The sequence below is a fragment of the Somniosus microcephalus genome, chromosome 22, assembly GCF_052327205.1.
Source record: "Somniosus microcephalus isolate GS21.2 chromosome 22, FLI_Smic_1.0, whole genome shotgun sequence".
NCBI classification, from domain to species: domain Eukaryota; kingdom Metazoa; phylum Chordata; class Chondrichthyes; order Squaliformes; family Somniosidae; genus Somniosus; species Somniosus microcephalus.
Genome location: NC_141008.1, coordinates 56,350,786 through 56,366,552, shown reverse-complemented (window position 1 = coordinate 56,366,552; position 15,767 = coordinate 56,350,786). Strand labels below are relative to the sequence as shown.

General features: G+C 44.3%; 2 protein-coding genes across 9 annotated transcripts in view; one reads left to right on the top strand and one right to left on the bottom strand.

Annotated features, from left to right (window-relative positions):
* Nucleotides 1-15,767, top strand: part of nf1a (neurofibromin 1a) — a 301,749-nt gene that overhangs the window by 171,610 nt on the left and 114,372 nt on the right. The window lies entirely within an intron of this gene.
* Nucleotides 1,548-5,355, bottom strand: omg (oligodendrocyte myelin glycoprotein). Its single transcript, XM_085964807.1, has 2 exons — nt 5,248-5,355; nt 1,548-4,085 (listed from the first exon to the last, which is right to left on the bottom strand). Exon 2 carries the CDS (start codon nt 4,076-4,078, stop codon nt 2,393-2,395), a length of 1,686 nt encoding a protein of 561 aa, XP_085820933.1. The 5' UTR covers nt 4,079-4,085; nt 5,248-5,355; the 3' UTR covers nt 1,548-2,392.

Below are 15,767 nucleotides of genomic sequence, written 5' to 3'. Positions count from 1 at the left end.
GCTAGAATACTGTGCACAGTGCTGGTCACATTACCGGAAAGATGTGATTGCACTAGAGAGGGTACAGAGGAGATTTACCAGGATGTTGCCAGGACTGGAGAATTTTAGCTATGAGGAAAGATTGGATAGGCTGGGGTTATTTTCTTTGGAACAGAGGAGGCTGAGGGGAGACAAAATTGAGGGGCTGAGCTGGAGTGGATAGAAAGGACCTAGTTCTTTTAGCAGAGTGGTCAATAACCAGGGGGTATAGATTTAAAGTAACTGATAGAAGGATTAGAGGGGAATTAAGAACTTCTTTCACCCAGAGGGTGGCGGGGGTCTGGAACTCACTGCCTGAAAGGGTGGTAGAGGCAGAAACCCTCACCGCATTTAAAAAGTACTTGGATATGCTACTTGAAGTGTTGTAACCTACAAGGCTACAGACCAAGAGCTGGAAATTGGGATTAGGTTGGATCATCCTTTTTCGGCCGGCACAGACACGATGGGCCGAATGGCCTCCTTCTGTGCTGTAAATTTCTATGATTTCAGTGGAGCAAATATTTCTCCAGGGCAAAATCTGAAAATAGCAGGATTTAATACGTAATATCTAGTCAAATGGGGTACAGTGGCAACTGTATTGTCTGTACTCGTATTGCCTTAAGAGGATACTGGTTCAGAAGCCGGGACTGATTGTGGCTGCTGAGTCACTCCTATCAACTCATGTTGATCTGAACTTGAGGGAGCTTTTCAAAGTTTTATTTTTCCAACTGCCATCCTTTTTATAGAGTGTCAGTAGTGGCTCAGTGGGCAGCACCCTCGCCTCTGAGTCAGAAGGTTGTGGGTTCAAAGCCCACTCCAGAGACTTGAGCACAAAAATCTAGGCTGACACTCCAGAGGGAGTGCTGCACTGTCGGAGGTGCCATTTTTCGGATGAGACGTTAAACCAAGGCCCCCGTCTGCTCTCTGAGATGGGGGTACAAGATCCCACGGGCACTATGTCGCAGAAGAGCAGGGGAGTTCTCCCAGGTGTCCTGGCCAATATTTATCCCTCAATCAACATCACTAAAACAGATTATCTGGTCATTATCACATTGCTGTTCATGGGAGCTTGCTGTGCGCAAATTGGCTGCCGCGTTTCCTACATTACACTAGCTGTAAAGCACTTTGGGGCGTCAGGTGGTCGTGAAAGGCGCTGTAGAAATGCGCGTCTTTTCAGCTCTTTATAATGCATCTCAAGCCCACAAAACTTTTTTCTCACTTTTTAAGGTCTTATTTGCACATTGGAATGCAAAGTGAGAAGTTTCAATATTGCCAATAATCGGGATTGCTCCAGTCTTCTTGTCCAGCATTCACGAGTGCAATGGAGTGGGTTTGCTGTACTTTAGGGTACACCTGTCGAAGGACTTGCTGATGTTGTAGGTGACTGTGGAAACTTTTAACTTGGCAATATTGTGTGTCTTTCGAAAAAGCCTTTACTTAACTATTTGACAACTTGGACCAAACTAACTTCCATTGGAGCCTGTAGATAGGTTGGTTTAAATAAATATGTTTTAATGGCTTTTTCAATGGGCCTTGCAAGATTCAACATTTTATTTGAGATTTAATTGTATTACATTGCAATTAATTTGTACTGTATTTACAAAATAATTTAGCAGTTGCATGCATCCACCCACACCAGAAAAAAAAATACCAAAAGTTGCACATTACAAAGAGAATCCAATTAGACATTTCAGGTAATGCAGAAATTGTTTAGTAGCAAAATTATTAAACTATTCCCATGAGTTTGATTTTACAGAAAAGTTTGGAATTCTGACTATACATCACAACTGAGATTTGTGTTGAAAATGAAAATAAAATTATTGAAAACATGGGTGCATAGGCAGTTCGTTTGTTGACCTTTGGTAGTAAGGATGCTTTCTGCTACTTGCTGGTGGGTCAGTTTGTAGTGGAGGTTTGTCTTTTTTCTTTCCCCTTTTCTCATGATGGTGGTGACCTATTGATATACTGTGCTGCAGGCAGGGCCAGCCCCTTCTGCCCTCCAGGGCTGTCCAAATGGTGACTCTTCTTCATGTGCGAGCCTTGACCTCAAATGTACTTTAAAAAAAAAGCTACAGAGGTGCGAGAGTCAGTGGTAGCTCACATCTGAACCTGACCCTGTCCAAATCGGAGATTCAGGCGTGCACACTTTCCAGCAGGAGTCAACGAATTGCTGTTGGGAGCGAGGGACGCAAGGTGATCTTTTTAAAATTCTTCTCCCTTCTTTTCCGGCCGTGGCTGATACATCACCGACCAGAGATCAGGGAAGGCCTTTGTTCTTCATTCTTTAACAAAAAAATGTATAAAATACCTGATTCATTGACCGAAGATATTGTTGATTTACTATCAGTAACGGTGGTTTCCCTTGGTGAGATGACTAAACAACCAGTGGTACCAGCATGGTGAGGACCATGAGGTAGAGTGTTATCCCTGTACATACATGTGCTTTTGAGAATGTGTTTTGTGTTGTTGTCACATTTTGGCTCGTACTGTTTGTACTACTGGTGGTTCCATTGATCTTTGACCCAGTGGTCAGGCTGGTAGAATCAGTCTGGATGGTACTCGAGATACCTATTGCAGCATAAGTAGTTGCATTGACGCTACTTGGCTTAGAGGCTGTTGAGGATGCAGTTGGCATGTGACTTGCAGTGGACGTTGGTTCAAAGGTTGGTGGTGCTATTGATCCACTAGTCTGGCTGTTCACAGTTCCATTTGAGTTGTTGGCCATTGCAGTGGAATTGGTTGAAACAGTGCTGTCGGAGGTGAATTCAGGAGTTGAAGTGGACATTGTGGATGATGGAGGCCTACCTGATGTATTAGCAGTAACACTGGTCGTATTCCATGGCCTTTCAGTGCTAGCCATTGTTTGAATGCTAATATTCTGGGTTGTTACTTGTGATGCAGGTTTGCTGTCGGAGGTGAATTCAGGAGTTGAAGTGGACATTGTGGATGATGAAGGCCTACCTGACGTATTAGCAGTAACACTGGTCGTATTCCATGGCCTTTCAGTGCTAGCCATTGTTTGAATGGTAATATTCTGGGTGGTTACTTGTGATGCAGGTTTGCTGTCGGAGCTTGGTGCTGGTGAATTCAAACTAGTATTGGTGACTAACTGTGAGAAGGGTGTAGTTCCAGTTTCTTGACTAGCTGAAGAGTGGAATGTACCTCCTTCAGTCTCTTTGTGTCCGGTACTTACAATTGTTGTGATTTCAGTCTGATGGTGTGTGAAAGCTGAAGTGTGACTTGGTAGTGTAACAGTACTTGGGTCAGAGGTGGAGGCTCCTTTCTTACCACATATAGTTTCTTCAGTACATGGGCATCCAAGCACAGTTGCTATGATCGTCTTTACCCATGTCAACAGATAGAACATACTCTGTTCAGAGTGGCATGCCCACGGATTTCCGTACAGTGTAATGAACTGCAAGCCAGTGAGTTGATCAAAAGTACCATTTGGAATAAAGCTGAAACTATTGTTGTTCAGGTACAATTTTGAGAGTTTGTTTTGATGAAAAGTATCTGGGAGAATACTTCTCAAGTTGTTATGTGATAAGTCTAAAGTTTTCAAGTTGTTGGGCATGTTGGTTGGGACTGTCCAGAATCTATTTCCACTGAAATTGAGGAAGTTGAGGCTAATCAATGTGTTGTTAATTAGAACAGCCCTTTCAATCAAGTTGTTAGACACATCCAGTATTTTCAGGTTCCACTGGCTGACCGTGTCATCCTTCTGAAGTACTTTGATGCTATTATTAGCAGCGTAGACTTCCCACAGCGCCAGCGGCAACTGGTTCGGGATCTTAATGAGCAGATTGCTGGATATGTCGAGGATCCTCAGGTTGTCGAAATTGGTCAGCCTATTGTCGAGATTTTTTATGCCGTTGTGAGAAATGTTGAGGGATATTACGTTGCCCTGGATGTTGTCTGGAAGTGCTGTTAAGTCTCTGCCTGAGCAGTCGACGTGCCTGTCATTTTGTGTGCATGAACACACTGAAGGGCAGATGGCTGTGGTTGAAGGTAGGATGGACAAAAGGGCCAAGAAGCAACCGGATAACTTGAAATATCCCATTGTTGTCCTGCAAGGAAGATCATTGAAGATTAGTTTGTTTGCCCCCCCTGCAACAAAAAAAATCCATCTGTCATTTATTTTTTTCGAGATTGCTATATGAGAAGAATGTGATGATTTTATTATATATATATATATAGATTATTATTGTTCCCCCATACCATGCTGCATTCTCTGGATGAGCAGGTGGATAAATCATCTGCACCCAGACTAGGAAGTAAGCATACTCTGGCCAAAGCAATAAGTTGACTGTTCTCCTCTGACCATTGCACCCCCCCCTGCCCACAACCCTCCCTTTCCTCCCCTTCCCCACAAAACAACATACTCTGTGGAAGTACCTGACCTCAACTCCAATGGGGCCCTTCAATGAAATGCCTTGGCAGACGAGATAATTGCAAAGAGAATCTCGAGCACATGCCTTGCATTCTAATACTCCTGTGGCACAGTTCCAGGATGGTGTTAGTGAGTGCCTCACACTTGGGTTTGTTTAAGAACCTAGATTTCTGAATGCTCCATTATTGTTGCCTGTGATACAACAGCTAGATGTAGAAATGCTCTGGGATGAATAAACCAACACACAATGTTGCAGCAAAAGCTCTCTGCCAAATTGGTATGGTCGTGTTATGATTATGCTTTTTCTTGCGATGCTCCCACAATAAGACATTCCTGATTAGTAAATTATTGATTTTTTTTAAAGATCTAATTTTGATGGTGTTGTAATTAATGAAACGTACTGCTTGCTCTATTATTTTAAAATAAGTTACTGGTTTTTTTAATGAAACAATTATATTATCGAAAAACTGTACTGTGACAGTCATAATGATCAAGAAAGGTTACTTGTAATAATTAAATATTCATCCTGCACTAAACTGCCAGCTTAATGCACAAATCCGTTCTGTTTTGATAGCATCCCCTTTTCAAAATATATATATATTTTTAATGCAAAAATGGGTTAGTTCTGTGGGTGAGGGGGATGGAATTCTGTATTAGATTATTTTATCTTATCGTTGATAGCCGAATTGCAGCTGCTGTCTTGGGTTCTGTATTCGCAAGCATTGCATAAAAATCCGTTTTAGCTGGTCTCGACGAATTTGTTTTCTCTCTGCAGTCTCTGGAAAATGGTGCAAATTACAATTAAGAAAAAGAAAAGATAGGAAACATAGTGGACTTACCAAAGCAGCTCTGTGCAAGGAGATGTTTGCTGCTGAAGCGTTCTTGATGCAGATGTTCAAATTCTGGACAGCTGCTTACAGATGAACTATTTATACCCACTCCGAAAAGACGCAGGGATTTTTGGTGTAAGCACCGTGCCCTGCTGAGTGTCATATAAATTACGTCTTATTGACAATATGACCTCATATTTTCTACAACACCTCCCTATTGTGTGTGTGACACAGAAATTTAATTTATTTATTTGAGTAGCACTACATGTGTGGCAGACAGCCAAGGTGTTGCATATCCATTGTTTGTGCAACACTGGAAAAATGAGAGATATTTGCATGAAAGGCACACTGTTGTCATGGGGACTGTTGGGCTTTTGTATGATTAAGACAACTGGTTTGCAGTTTTCATTGAAAAATGGATGGGATCGTGGAATGTGATGCCCAAAATAGACACACAAAAAAAAATAACTGGAATCCCATGTAATAGAATTTGATTTCAGTCACCATAAACCATGGCTATTATGTCACTAATGAGAATGCCTTAGCAGCTTGTGTCCTGTGGAGGTTGCTGAAGGGAATTTGGAATTAATATACACCAAATTAGTTTGAATATATTTCAACCATTTTACCCAGTTTCCTCCCCCATTGCACTTCACCTTTTCTGCCAGTTAGAAAGATGTGGGCGCAAGTGGCATACCAGGACTTCCTGGTACTGCTGGCCATTCAGTTTTCCCATAGTCGTCTTGGATGTCTACTTTTGAGCTACTGGCCGAGACATCTTGCAAAAAAAAAAAAAAAAAAATGTTTTGACGTTCAGTTGCCTTATTTTCTCCTCCAATACAGGAAACTTTGGTTTATCCGGAGGTTGTATGTCCGGAAACCTCGATCTACCGGCAGAAATCAGGAGCTGTTTTGTTAGGTTTTTTTTTCTTCTCGTGACTTTGTTTTCAACAGTCGGGCTCTGGAAAGTCTCTGAAGCTGTTGCTAAGCTACAGAGACGCTACAGAGACGCTTCCAAGGTACGGGCCAACTGTTTACAAGCTGTTGCTCAGCAACAGTGTTTGTTGTCAGATACGGAGATGAAAACCTCCGTATCCTTCAACATTAACTTTGTATGTCTGGCAGTTTTGATAGATCAGCAACAGCTCGGTCCCGTCGGTGCCGGATATAACAAAGTTTCCTGTATTGGTATTGTCGATTTTCTAAAATTCTCAAATCTCTCCCTGGCCTCTCTTCCTCCCCCCCCCCTCCCTTTCTCTGCAAACTCCTCCAGCCCTATAACCCTCCGAGATCTCTGCGCTCCTCCAATTCTGGCCTCTTGCGCATTCCCGATATTCATCAATCCACCATTGGCGGCCGTGCCTACAGCTGCCTAGGCCCTAGGCTCGGTAATTCCCTCCCTAAACCTCTCCACCTCTCCTCAGTTAAGACGGTCCTTAAAACCTACCTCTTTGACCAAGTTTTTCGTCACCTGTGAAAGTGCCTTGGGATGTTTTACTACACTAAAAGTGCTATGTAAATGCAAGTGGTTATTTATTCATTGACTTGTATTCTGTTCTACTTATTTTCCAGATGGAGGATTGTTGAGTGAACTGTAACACCCTCCATGGTTTAGGATGTTTAATACTGACCTGCAGTGAGTCATTGGCACATCCTTGAGCCATGGTTCTACTCTGCTGAACTATACTGCACCTTTTATTTGATCCTTTTGGTTCAGTTACAGGATATGTTTCTTTTGTTTCCCAATTCAGGAAATGCTTTGGAAATCACATTTGCGAGCCGAAATACTTTCACAATGGGCCGGATTTTGCAATCCCGACGGGTGCGTACAAGGTGTGTACGTGCCCGTAGGGGCCGTGCAAGCGCCGGTTTCAGACATGCGAAGCGCATGCGCTGAAACCTGGCACTTGCGATCTGTCAAGAATTCTCTTGACAGATCATCCGCATGCCCAAGAAAAGTGCCTCTGCAGGTGGAGAGTTGCGCTTTTTGCACAACTTCCGCCCGCTGAATGACTGTCAAATTCTTAAGCCTGGTAAAAGCAAGCGTACGGCCTGCTTTTACCAGCTTAAGAGTTTTAAAAATAGAAGAATGAAAAATGCGCCGCTGAGATACGTGGGGTTCTGCACATTTAGAAGAGGAGAGGCCCAGGATCAGAAGCCTCGGGATCTATGGAACCAGCGGGTAAGATTCATAGACTTTTTCCGATCAGAGGCATCCGTCCGCAGGAAGCCTCCGATCGGAAATTCAGGGCCATCGATATATTTTTTCCTAACTACTTGTGCAAGGAGTGCTGCTCTTGATATTTATATCTGACAGTTTCTTGTCCTGATTTGACCTCTGCAGTAGAGGGTCGGTAGTTCAAGCCCCATGCTTAGAGACTTGAGCGCACAATTTCGGCTGACACTCCAGTGCAGTAGTGGGGCAGTGCTGCACTGTTGGAGATGCCATCTTTCGGATGAAACATTAAACCAAGGTGGATGTAAAAATCCCATGGCACTATTCACAGAAGAGCAGGGGGAGTTCTCCCGGTGTCCTAACCAATACTTACCCCTCAACCAACATCACTAAAACAGATAAACTGTTTGTTTGTCTTCTTGCTGTTTGTGGGACCGTGCTGTGTTGAAAATTGACTGCTGCCTTTGTCTAAGTTACAACTGTGACTGCACTTGTTGGCTGTGAAGTACTTTGGGATATCCCTATATAAATGCAAGTTCTTGTTCTTTGTGATATTCCCTGGGTGTGTAACTTTGTGATAATTTTGATCCTTGAATGATGTGCTGAGGGGTTGTTGCGGCGGCGGAGGGGAAGTCTGGGATTTTATCCGCAAGCCTGTTTTCCCACTGCACCCTCTGTTGAGGGACGGCCTGCCTTGTCTACTCTTAAGATTTTCTCCCCTCCATTTTTTGTCTGACATTTTTTTGGCAGCTGGTGGTAGGGATAGGGAGTGGAGGTTAAAATGTCTGCTCAGATGTCTGTGTCATGTGAGAAACTTAACTCTTGAGTATACGAATACCTGCATACGAGCAATAACGGACAGTAAAAGACCCTCTGGTCCAGCCAGCCTGTCCCCCACAATTGTGATACATTTACTCTCTCTCCATTTGACCCAAAACCTCACGTTGTCCCGCGAGAGGCAAAGGAAAAACAGGTTAAAATTTGAGGGGAGAAAATCTGGGAAATTCCTCTCCGACCCCACGATCGAACCTCAATCAGAAGGCCCTGATAATTCAGTGCAGTAAGGTGATCTCCGCTCCAGCCAGAAACGACTCCAGCTCTCGCTTCAAGGAATTCAGCAAATCGACGTCCACCGCAAGAGCCGGCAGCCTGTTCCAGAGGTCCGCTGTTCTCTGGAAAAAGAACCACCTCCTGACAGCTGAAGGATTGAGTAATGCTCAATTCCCTCCTACTTGGGATTGTTCTTGATTGAGAATAGCTGGCAAGAGCCTCATTAAAGTAATGACCTGTCCAGCCAGAGTTTGAAGTAAATTTTATTTTAAAAGAAAGTGAGTTTAAAAAAAAAAAATGATCATTCATGCTTGCTTCGGTAATATGTTCCCACAATACTGCCCCAGAGGGTCAGCCTGTGGTGAAGTCCAAGAATGGGGCTTGAATCCATCACCACTGACACTGAGACAACAGTGCAGTCGAACTGACCTTCAGTTGGAAATCTGAAATAAAAACGGAAACTTGTAGAAATACAATCCTTGGTAGGGAGAACGAGGTGAGGCAATATAAACAAAAGGTACAATTCTAAAGTGGGTGCGTGAACAGAGAGACCTGGGGGTGTATGTGCACAGGTCGTCGAAGGTGACAGGGCAGGTTGAGATCACGGTTAAAAAAGCATACGGGATCCTGGGCTTCATAAATAGAGGCAGAGTACAAAAGCAAGGAAGTTATGACGGGCTGAATGGCGACCTCCTGTGCTATAACCATTCTATGATTCTTTCACCTGTCTCTGACGCAATTGTTAAACATGTTCCATTATGGGCCTCTCATGCGAATTTTTAGTTGCTACCTCAAGATTGTGACAAACTCTAATAGAAAATGACTTCATGAAGACATAAGTTGTGGTAAGTGACTTATCAACATTTTCCTTGTGATTATGCAATATTGCAACACCTGCAATCACGCTGCACGCACGAGGTGTAGAAATTCAAGTGACTTAATGCGGGACGCCATGTCAACCTAAATCCATTTGCCCTAATAAGTCACTTCTCTGCGATTGGTGTCGCACCCGTGGATGTAACTGCCAGAACATTACTCCACATCGGAATCGTATACAAAAGAACTTGAGTGCATTTTTGATTAGCCAAACTGCTTTCTGCGAGCAAATATCACAGCTCCACAACCGACATATCAATTTCTCGACCCTTCCGTCAATGGGAACAGTTTCCCTCTAGTCACTCTGTCCAGATGATTTTGAACACCCCTCTATCAAATCTCTCCTCGACCTTCTCTGCTCAAAGGAGAACAGCCCCAGCTTCTCCAGTCTCTCCATGTAACTGAAGTCCCTCATCCCTGGAACATTTCTTGTAAATCTTTTCTGCACCCTCTAAGACTTTCACATCCTTCCTAAGGTGCGGTGCCCAGAATTGGACACGATACTCCAGTTGAGGCCCAACCTGTGTTTTATAAAGGTTCATCACAACTTCCTTGTTTTTGTACTCTATGCCTCTATTTATGAAGCCCAGGATTCCGTATGCTTTTTTAACCGCTTTCTCAACCTGCCCTGCCACCTTCAACGGTTTGTACACACGTACCCCCAGATCTCTCTGTTCATGTACCCCCTTTAGAATTGCACCCTTTAGTTTATATTGCCTCTCCTCGTTTTCCTACCAAAATGTATCACTTCGCATTTCTGAGTTAAATTTCATCTGCCACATGTCCGTCCATTCCACCAGCCTGTCTATGTCCTCTTGAAGTCTATCACTATCCTCCTCACTGTTCACTATACTTCCAAGGTTTGTGTCATCTGCAAATTTTGAAATTGTGCCCTGTACACTCACGTCCAAGTCATTAAAATATATCAAGACAAGAAAAGCAGTGGTCTTAATACCGACCCCTGGGGAACACCACTGTAAAGCTTCCTCCAGTCTGAAAAACAACTGCTCACCACTACTGTTTCCTGTCACTTAGCAAATTTCGTATCCATGCTGCCACTGTCCCTTTTATTCCATGGGCTTCAACTTGGCTGGCCAGCCTATTTTGTTGCACTTTATCAAACGCCTTTTGGAAGTCCATGTACACCACATCAACCGCATTGCCCTTATCAACCCCCTCCATTACCTCATCAAAAAACTCGATCAAGTTAGTTAAACACGATTTGCCTTTAACAGAACTGTGCTGGTTTTTCTTCATTAATCCACACTTGTCCAAGTGAACATTATTTTAAAACTCTTAACTGGCCTCTGTGGGGAGCGAACACACGACTGAGATGTTCTTATGCTCTAATAACTGAGCTAGCCGGACTTGTCTGCAAACTCTTTATAAAAGCAAAAGTATATATTTTTTTAATTGGTAAGATTTAGAGAGGGTACAGAGGTGAGTTACGAGGATGTTGACAGGACTGGAGAATCTTGGCTATGAGGAAAGATTGGAAAGGCTGGGGCTTTCTTTGAAAGAGAGGCTGAGGGGAGATTTAATTGAGGTGTAAAAAATTATATGGGGCCTTAATAGTGGATAGGAAGGACCTATTTCCCTTAGCAGAAAGGTCAGTAACTAGGGGGCATAGATTTAAAGTAATTGATAGAAGGATTAGAGGGGAGTTGAGAACTTTTTGCACCGAGGGTGGCGGGGGTCTGGAACTTACTGCCTGAAAGGGTGGTCGAGGCAGAAACCTTCACTGCATTTAAAAAGTACTTGGATGTGCATGTGAAGTGCCGCAACCTACAAGGCTACGGACCAAGAGCTAGAAAGTGGGATTCATCTGGATAGCTCTTTTTCGGCCAGCACAGATGCATTGGGTCAAATGGCCTCCTCCTGTGCCGTAAATTTCTGAGATTCTAAAAAAATGCATTGATGCCAGAAATCTGGAAAAAAATGTAAGAAGAAAATGCTGGACATACACAGCAGGGGTCAGTCAGTTAAAGAAGGACAGATGATGTTTCAGCAGAGTTCTGATGGGTTCACATGCTGCCCACAATTTATGACTCCCATCATAGACAACTGCTGAATCAGGATGGAGAATGAAGTAGTTGACTCGGAGACTAGGGTCCTGAATTTAAATAAAGGAAACTACGATGGTATGAGGTGCGAATTGGGTAGGATTGATTGGGGAATGTCACTCAAAGGGTTGACGGTGGATAGGCAATGGCAAACATTCAAAGACCGCATGGATGAACTACAGAAGTTGTTCATCCCAGTTTGGGATAAGAAAACAAAAAGGGTGACTCAACCGTGGCTAACAAGGGAAATTAGGGATAGCATAAGATCCAAGGAGAGGGCATATAAATTGGCCAGAAAAAGCAGTAACCCTGAGGATTGGGAGCAGTTTAGGATTCAACAAAGGAGGACAAAGGGATTAATTAAGAAGGGGGAAAATAGAATATGAAAGTAAGCTTGCAGGGAACATAAAAACTGACTAAGAGCTTTTGTAGATATGTGAAGAGAAAAAGATTAGTGAAATCAAGTGTAGGTCCCTTGCAGTCAGAAGCAGGGGAAGTTATAATGGGGAACAAAGAAATGGCAGACCAATTAAATGCATATTTTGGTTCTGTCTTCACAAAGGAGGGCACAAATAACCTCCCAGAGATGTTGGAGAGCATAGGGTCTGATGAGAGGGAGGAACTGAAAGAAATCAGTATTTGTAGGGAAATGGTGTTAAGGAAATTGATGGGATTGAAGGCCGATAAATCCCCAGGGCCTGATAATCTACATCCTAGAGTACTTAAGGAAGTGGCCCTAGAAATAGTAGATGCATTGCTGATCATCTTCCAAAATTCACTGGAATCTGGAACTGTACCCATGGATTGGAGGGTAGCTAATGTTACCCCACTATTCAAAAAGGGTGGTAGAGAGAAAGCGGGGAATTACAGACCAGTAAGCCTGACATCGGTTGTGGGGAAAATGCTAGAGTCCATTATAAAGGATGTAATAGCTGAGCACTTGGAAAACAGTGACAGGATCGGACAAAGTCAACATGGATTTACAAAAGGTAAATCGTGCTTGACTAATCCACTGGAATTTTTTGAGGATGTAACTGGGAAAATAGATAAGGGAGAACCAGTAGATGTGGTGTATTTGGACTTTCAAAAGGCTTTCGATTAAGGTCCCGCATAAGAGATTAGCGTGTAAAGTTAAGGCACATGGGATTGGGGGCAAGGTATTGACTTGGATAGAGAACTGGTTGGCGGACAGAAAGCAGAGAGTAGGAATTAACGGGTCTTTTTCCGAGTGGCAGGCAGTGACTAGTGGGGTACCGCAGGGATCGGTCCTTGGACCCCAGCTATTCACAATATACATTAATGACCTAGATAAGGGAACTAGATGTAATATCTCCAAGTTTGCAGACGACACAAAGCTGGGTGGGCGTGTGTGCTGCGAGGAGGATACCGAGAAACTCCAGGATGATTTGGACAGGTTGGGTGATTGGGCAGAAGCGTGGCAGATGCAATATAACGTGGATAAATGCGAGGTTATCCACTTTGGTGTCAAAAACAGAAAGGCAGACTATTATCTGAATGGGAGAAGGGGAAGTGCAATGAGACCTGGGTGTCCTTGTGCACCAGTCGCTGAAGGTAAGCATGCAGGTGCAGCAGGCGGTTAAGAAGGCAAATGGTATGTTGGCCTTCATAGCGAAAGGGTTTGAGTACAGGAGCAAGGATGTCCTGCTGCAGTTGTTCAGGGCCTTGGTGAGACCACACCTTGAGTACTGTGTGCAGTTTTGGTCACCTTATCTGAGGAAGGATGTTCTTGCCATGGAAGGAGTTCAGCGAAGATTCACAAGGCTGATCCCTGGGATGGCAGGAATGACGTATGAGGAGAGATTGGGTCGATTGGGCTCATACTCGCTGGAGTTTAGAAAAATGAGAGGGGATCTCATCGAAACTTATAAAATTCTGACAGGTCTGGTTTGGAGATGTTGGACTGGGGTGGACAAATGTAACTGCACACAGTACTCAAGGTGTGGTCTCACCAAGGCCCTTCACCTGACGGAGCAGCGCTCCGAAAGCTTGTGATTTCAAATAAAACTGTTGGACTATAACCTGGTGTTGTGTGACTTCTTAGATCTGACAGGTCTGGACAAACTAGATGCAGGTAGAATGTTCCTGATGGTCGGAGAGTCCAGAACCAGGGGTCACAGTCTAAGGATAAGGGGTAAGCCATTTAGGACAGAGATGAGGAAGAATTTCTTCACCCAGAGAGTGGTGAACCTGTGGCATTCTCTACCACAGAAGGCGGTTGAGGCCAAGTCTTTAAATATATTCAAGAAGGAGTTGGATATATTTCTTTAGAGCTAAAGGTATCAAGGGATATGGGGAGAAGGCAGGGACAGGGTACTGAGTTTGGATGATCAACCATGATCTCATCGAATGGCGGAGCAGGCTCGAGGGGCTGAATGGCCTACTCCTGCTCCTATCTTCTATGTTTCATAGCCAATGGTGAGGGAGAACAGCAGGGCCGAGGTTGATTTCATGAAACATAACTTCTTCCCCCAGGAGAATCCAACGAGTGTCAGTCTTCAGTGTTGAAATAATGGCTCCCCTTCAACAAAGAGTTTCCCCTGTAATTAGTGAGTTCACAGTAAGGTCAGCAGTGACCCTCAATCTAAACCAATCATCATCCCAATTTTCTGCCCAATCCTAATCCACGAAGACTTGATTCTGCAGACACATTTATTGTGCGACATCTGTAGAGATTCACGTATCTCTGGTAAACCGGATCGAGTGCAAACCCATATGGTGGGTATATTGTGTTTAATCGGAGTTTAGGACGGAATATAACACACTAGTAATACAGCAAAAACATACAACCGTGACGAGCAGCTCGTATTGGTCTGTCTCTCTCGGTCTCTCTCTCTCTCTCGGTCTCGCGCGCTCGCTCGCTCCCACCTCCGATGGTGAGCGTGGGATCACACTCAAAAGAGCGTTCAACCAGCCCAGCTTCTCTTTGCAACTTCTGTTCGGCTCTCCCCTCCACCGTCTCTGGGCAAGCCCTTGGGGTGTCACTTTTTATTCTCTTTAGGGGTGGGCCTGAGGCCAAGTTATTGACAAGACCATTTAACCTGTAGAGGTTCCTCTAAAACTTCAACCAATGACAGCTCAAGTTCTTTGTCTTGGTTCTTGGATGAAAGCCCTCCCCAAAAGAGGGTCTCATTACTTCATCCAATTTATCTATCGTGTTTGTACATTTTGAAGGTTCCTCCATTGGAATCCATCTTATCTCTTTTGACTCTCTCCTCCTTAACCCAGCAAGTACAAGGCCGGCCCTGTCCCTCTCAATCATGGCCCCAGCCAGAGCTGTCGCACATTAACCAGTCGCTATCTCACCTTCATCTAGCAAATGGCCCATTCTAAGATGGATACCTTAGCCTCCTCAAATTCCTTTCATTCTATGTCTTTTCCTAATTAACTTTTAATTATCTTCACAAGCAGTTTTGCTAAACAAACCCCAAATTCTATCTGTGGAGATTATAATATTGTGGCAGAGCCACCAAGGGTCTCGGAACAATTAGTAATAATCCCTTTAACTACAGTGTAGTGCAGCCGTGGACTGCACCTTTAAACTGCCTGTTAACTACTGTATTGTGTTTTCCTGCACTCCACGTGATGACGTCATGACGCCGATCACGTGACCACCAGTGGCGCGAAGAACGCGATGACGTCAGCTTCCAGAATCTTCCAGTAGTCGTCGAGTGCCCAGCAAGCTGATTAGACCTGTGTACCGTTTCTCCTGTAGTTTCCCTGTTAACTTCGTTGTTCATTAAAACCTGTTGATTTGATTCATCGAGTCGAATACCTTATTCAGATAGGAACCTCCGTTCCTACATTGGTGACCCCGATCTCGTCGGACAACTTTCGTCGAGGATGAACACGAACGCCGTCGCCCTTAAACTGCCGCAGTTCTGGGAACAGCAGCCAGCAGCATGGTTTTTCCAGGCAGAAGCACAGTTTGCTCTCTGGGAGGTCACAGCAGATTCGACCCGTTATTATTATGTGGCTGCTGCTCTCGACAGTGCCATGGCCTCGCGGGTCGTCAGCATCCTTGGAAGCCCACCGGAGGAGGGCAAGTACGAAGCGTTTAAAGCCCGTTTGCTACAGGTATTTGATCTTAATAAGTCGGAGCGGGCACGCAAGCTTATTTCCATGCCCGGCCTCGGGGACTCAAAACTGTCAGAGCTGATGAGTCAAATGCTCACGCTGTTGGGCGCGGAACCCCAATGTTTTTTATTCCGTGAGCTTTTCCTCTGCCAGCTACCCGAACCGGTTCAGGCGGCCTTGGCCAACACTGCCATCACAGACGGTGCTGAACTCGCTGCAGAGGCAGACAAGATATTTACTGTTACTCAGCAATGTTGTGCAGCCACGAG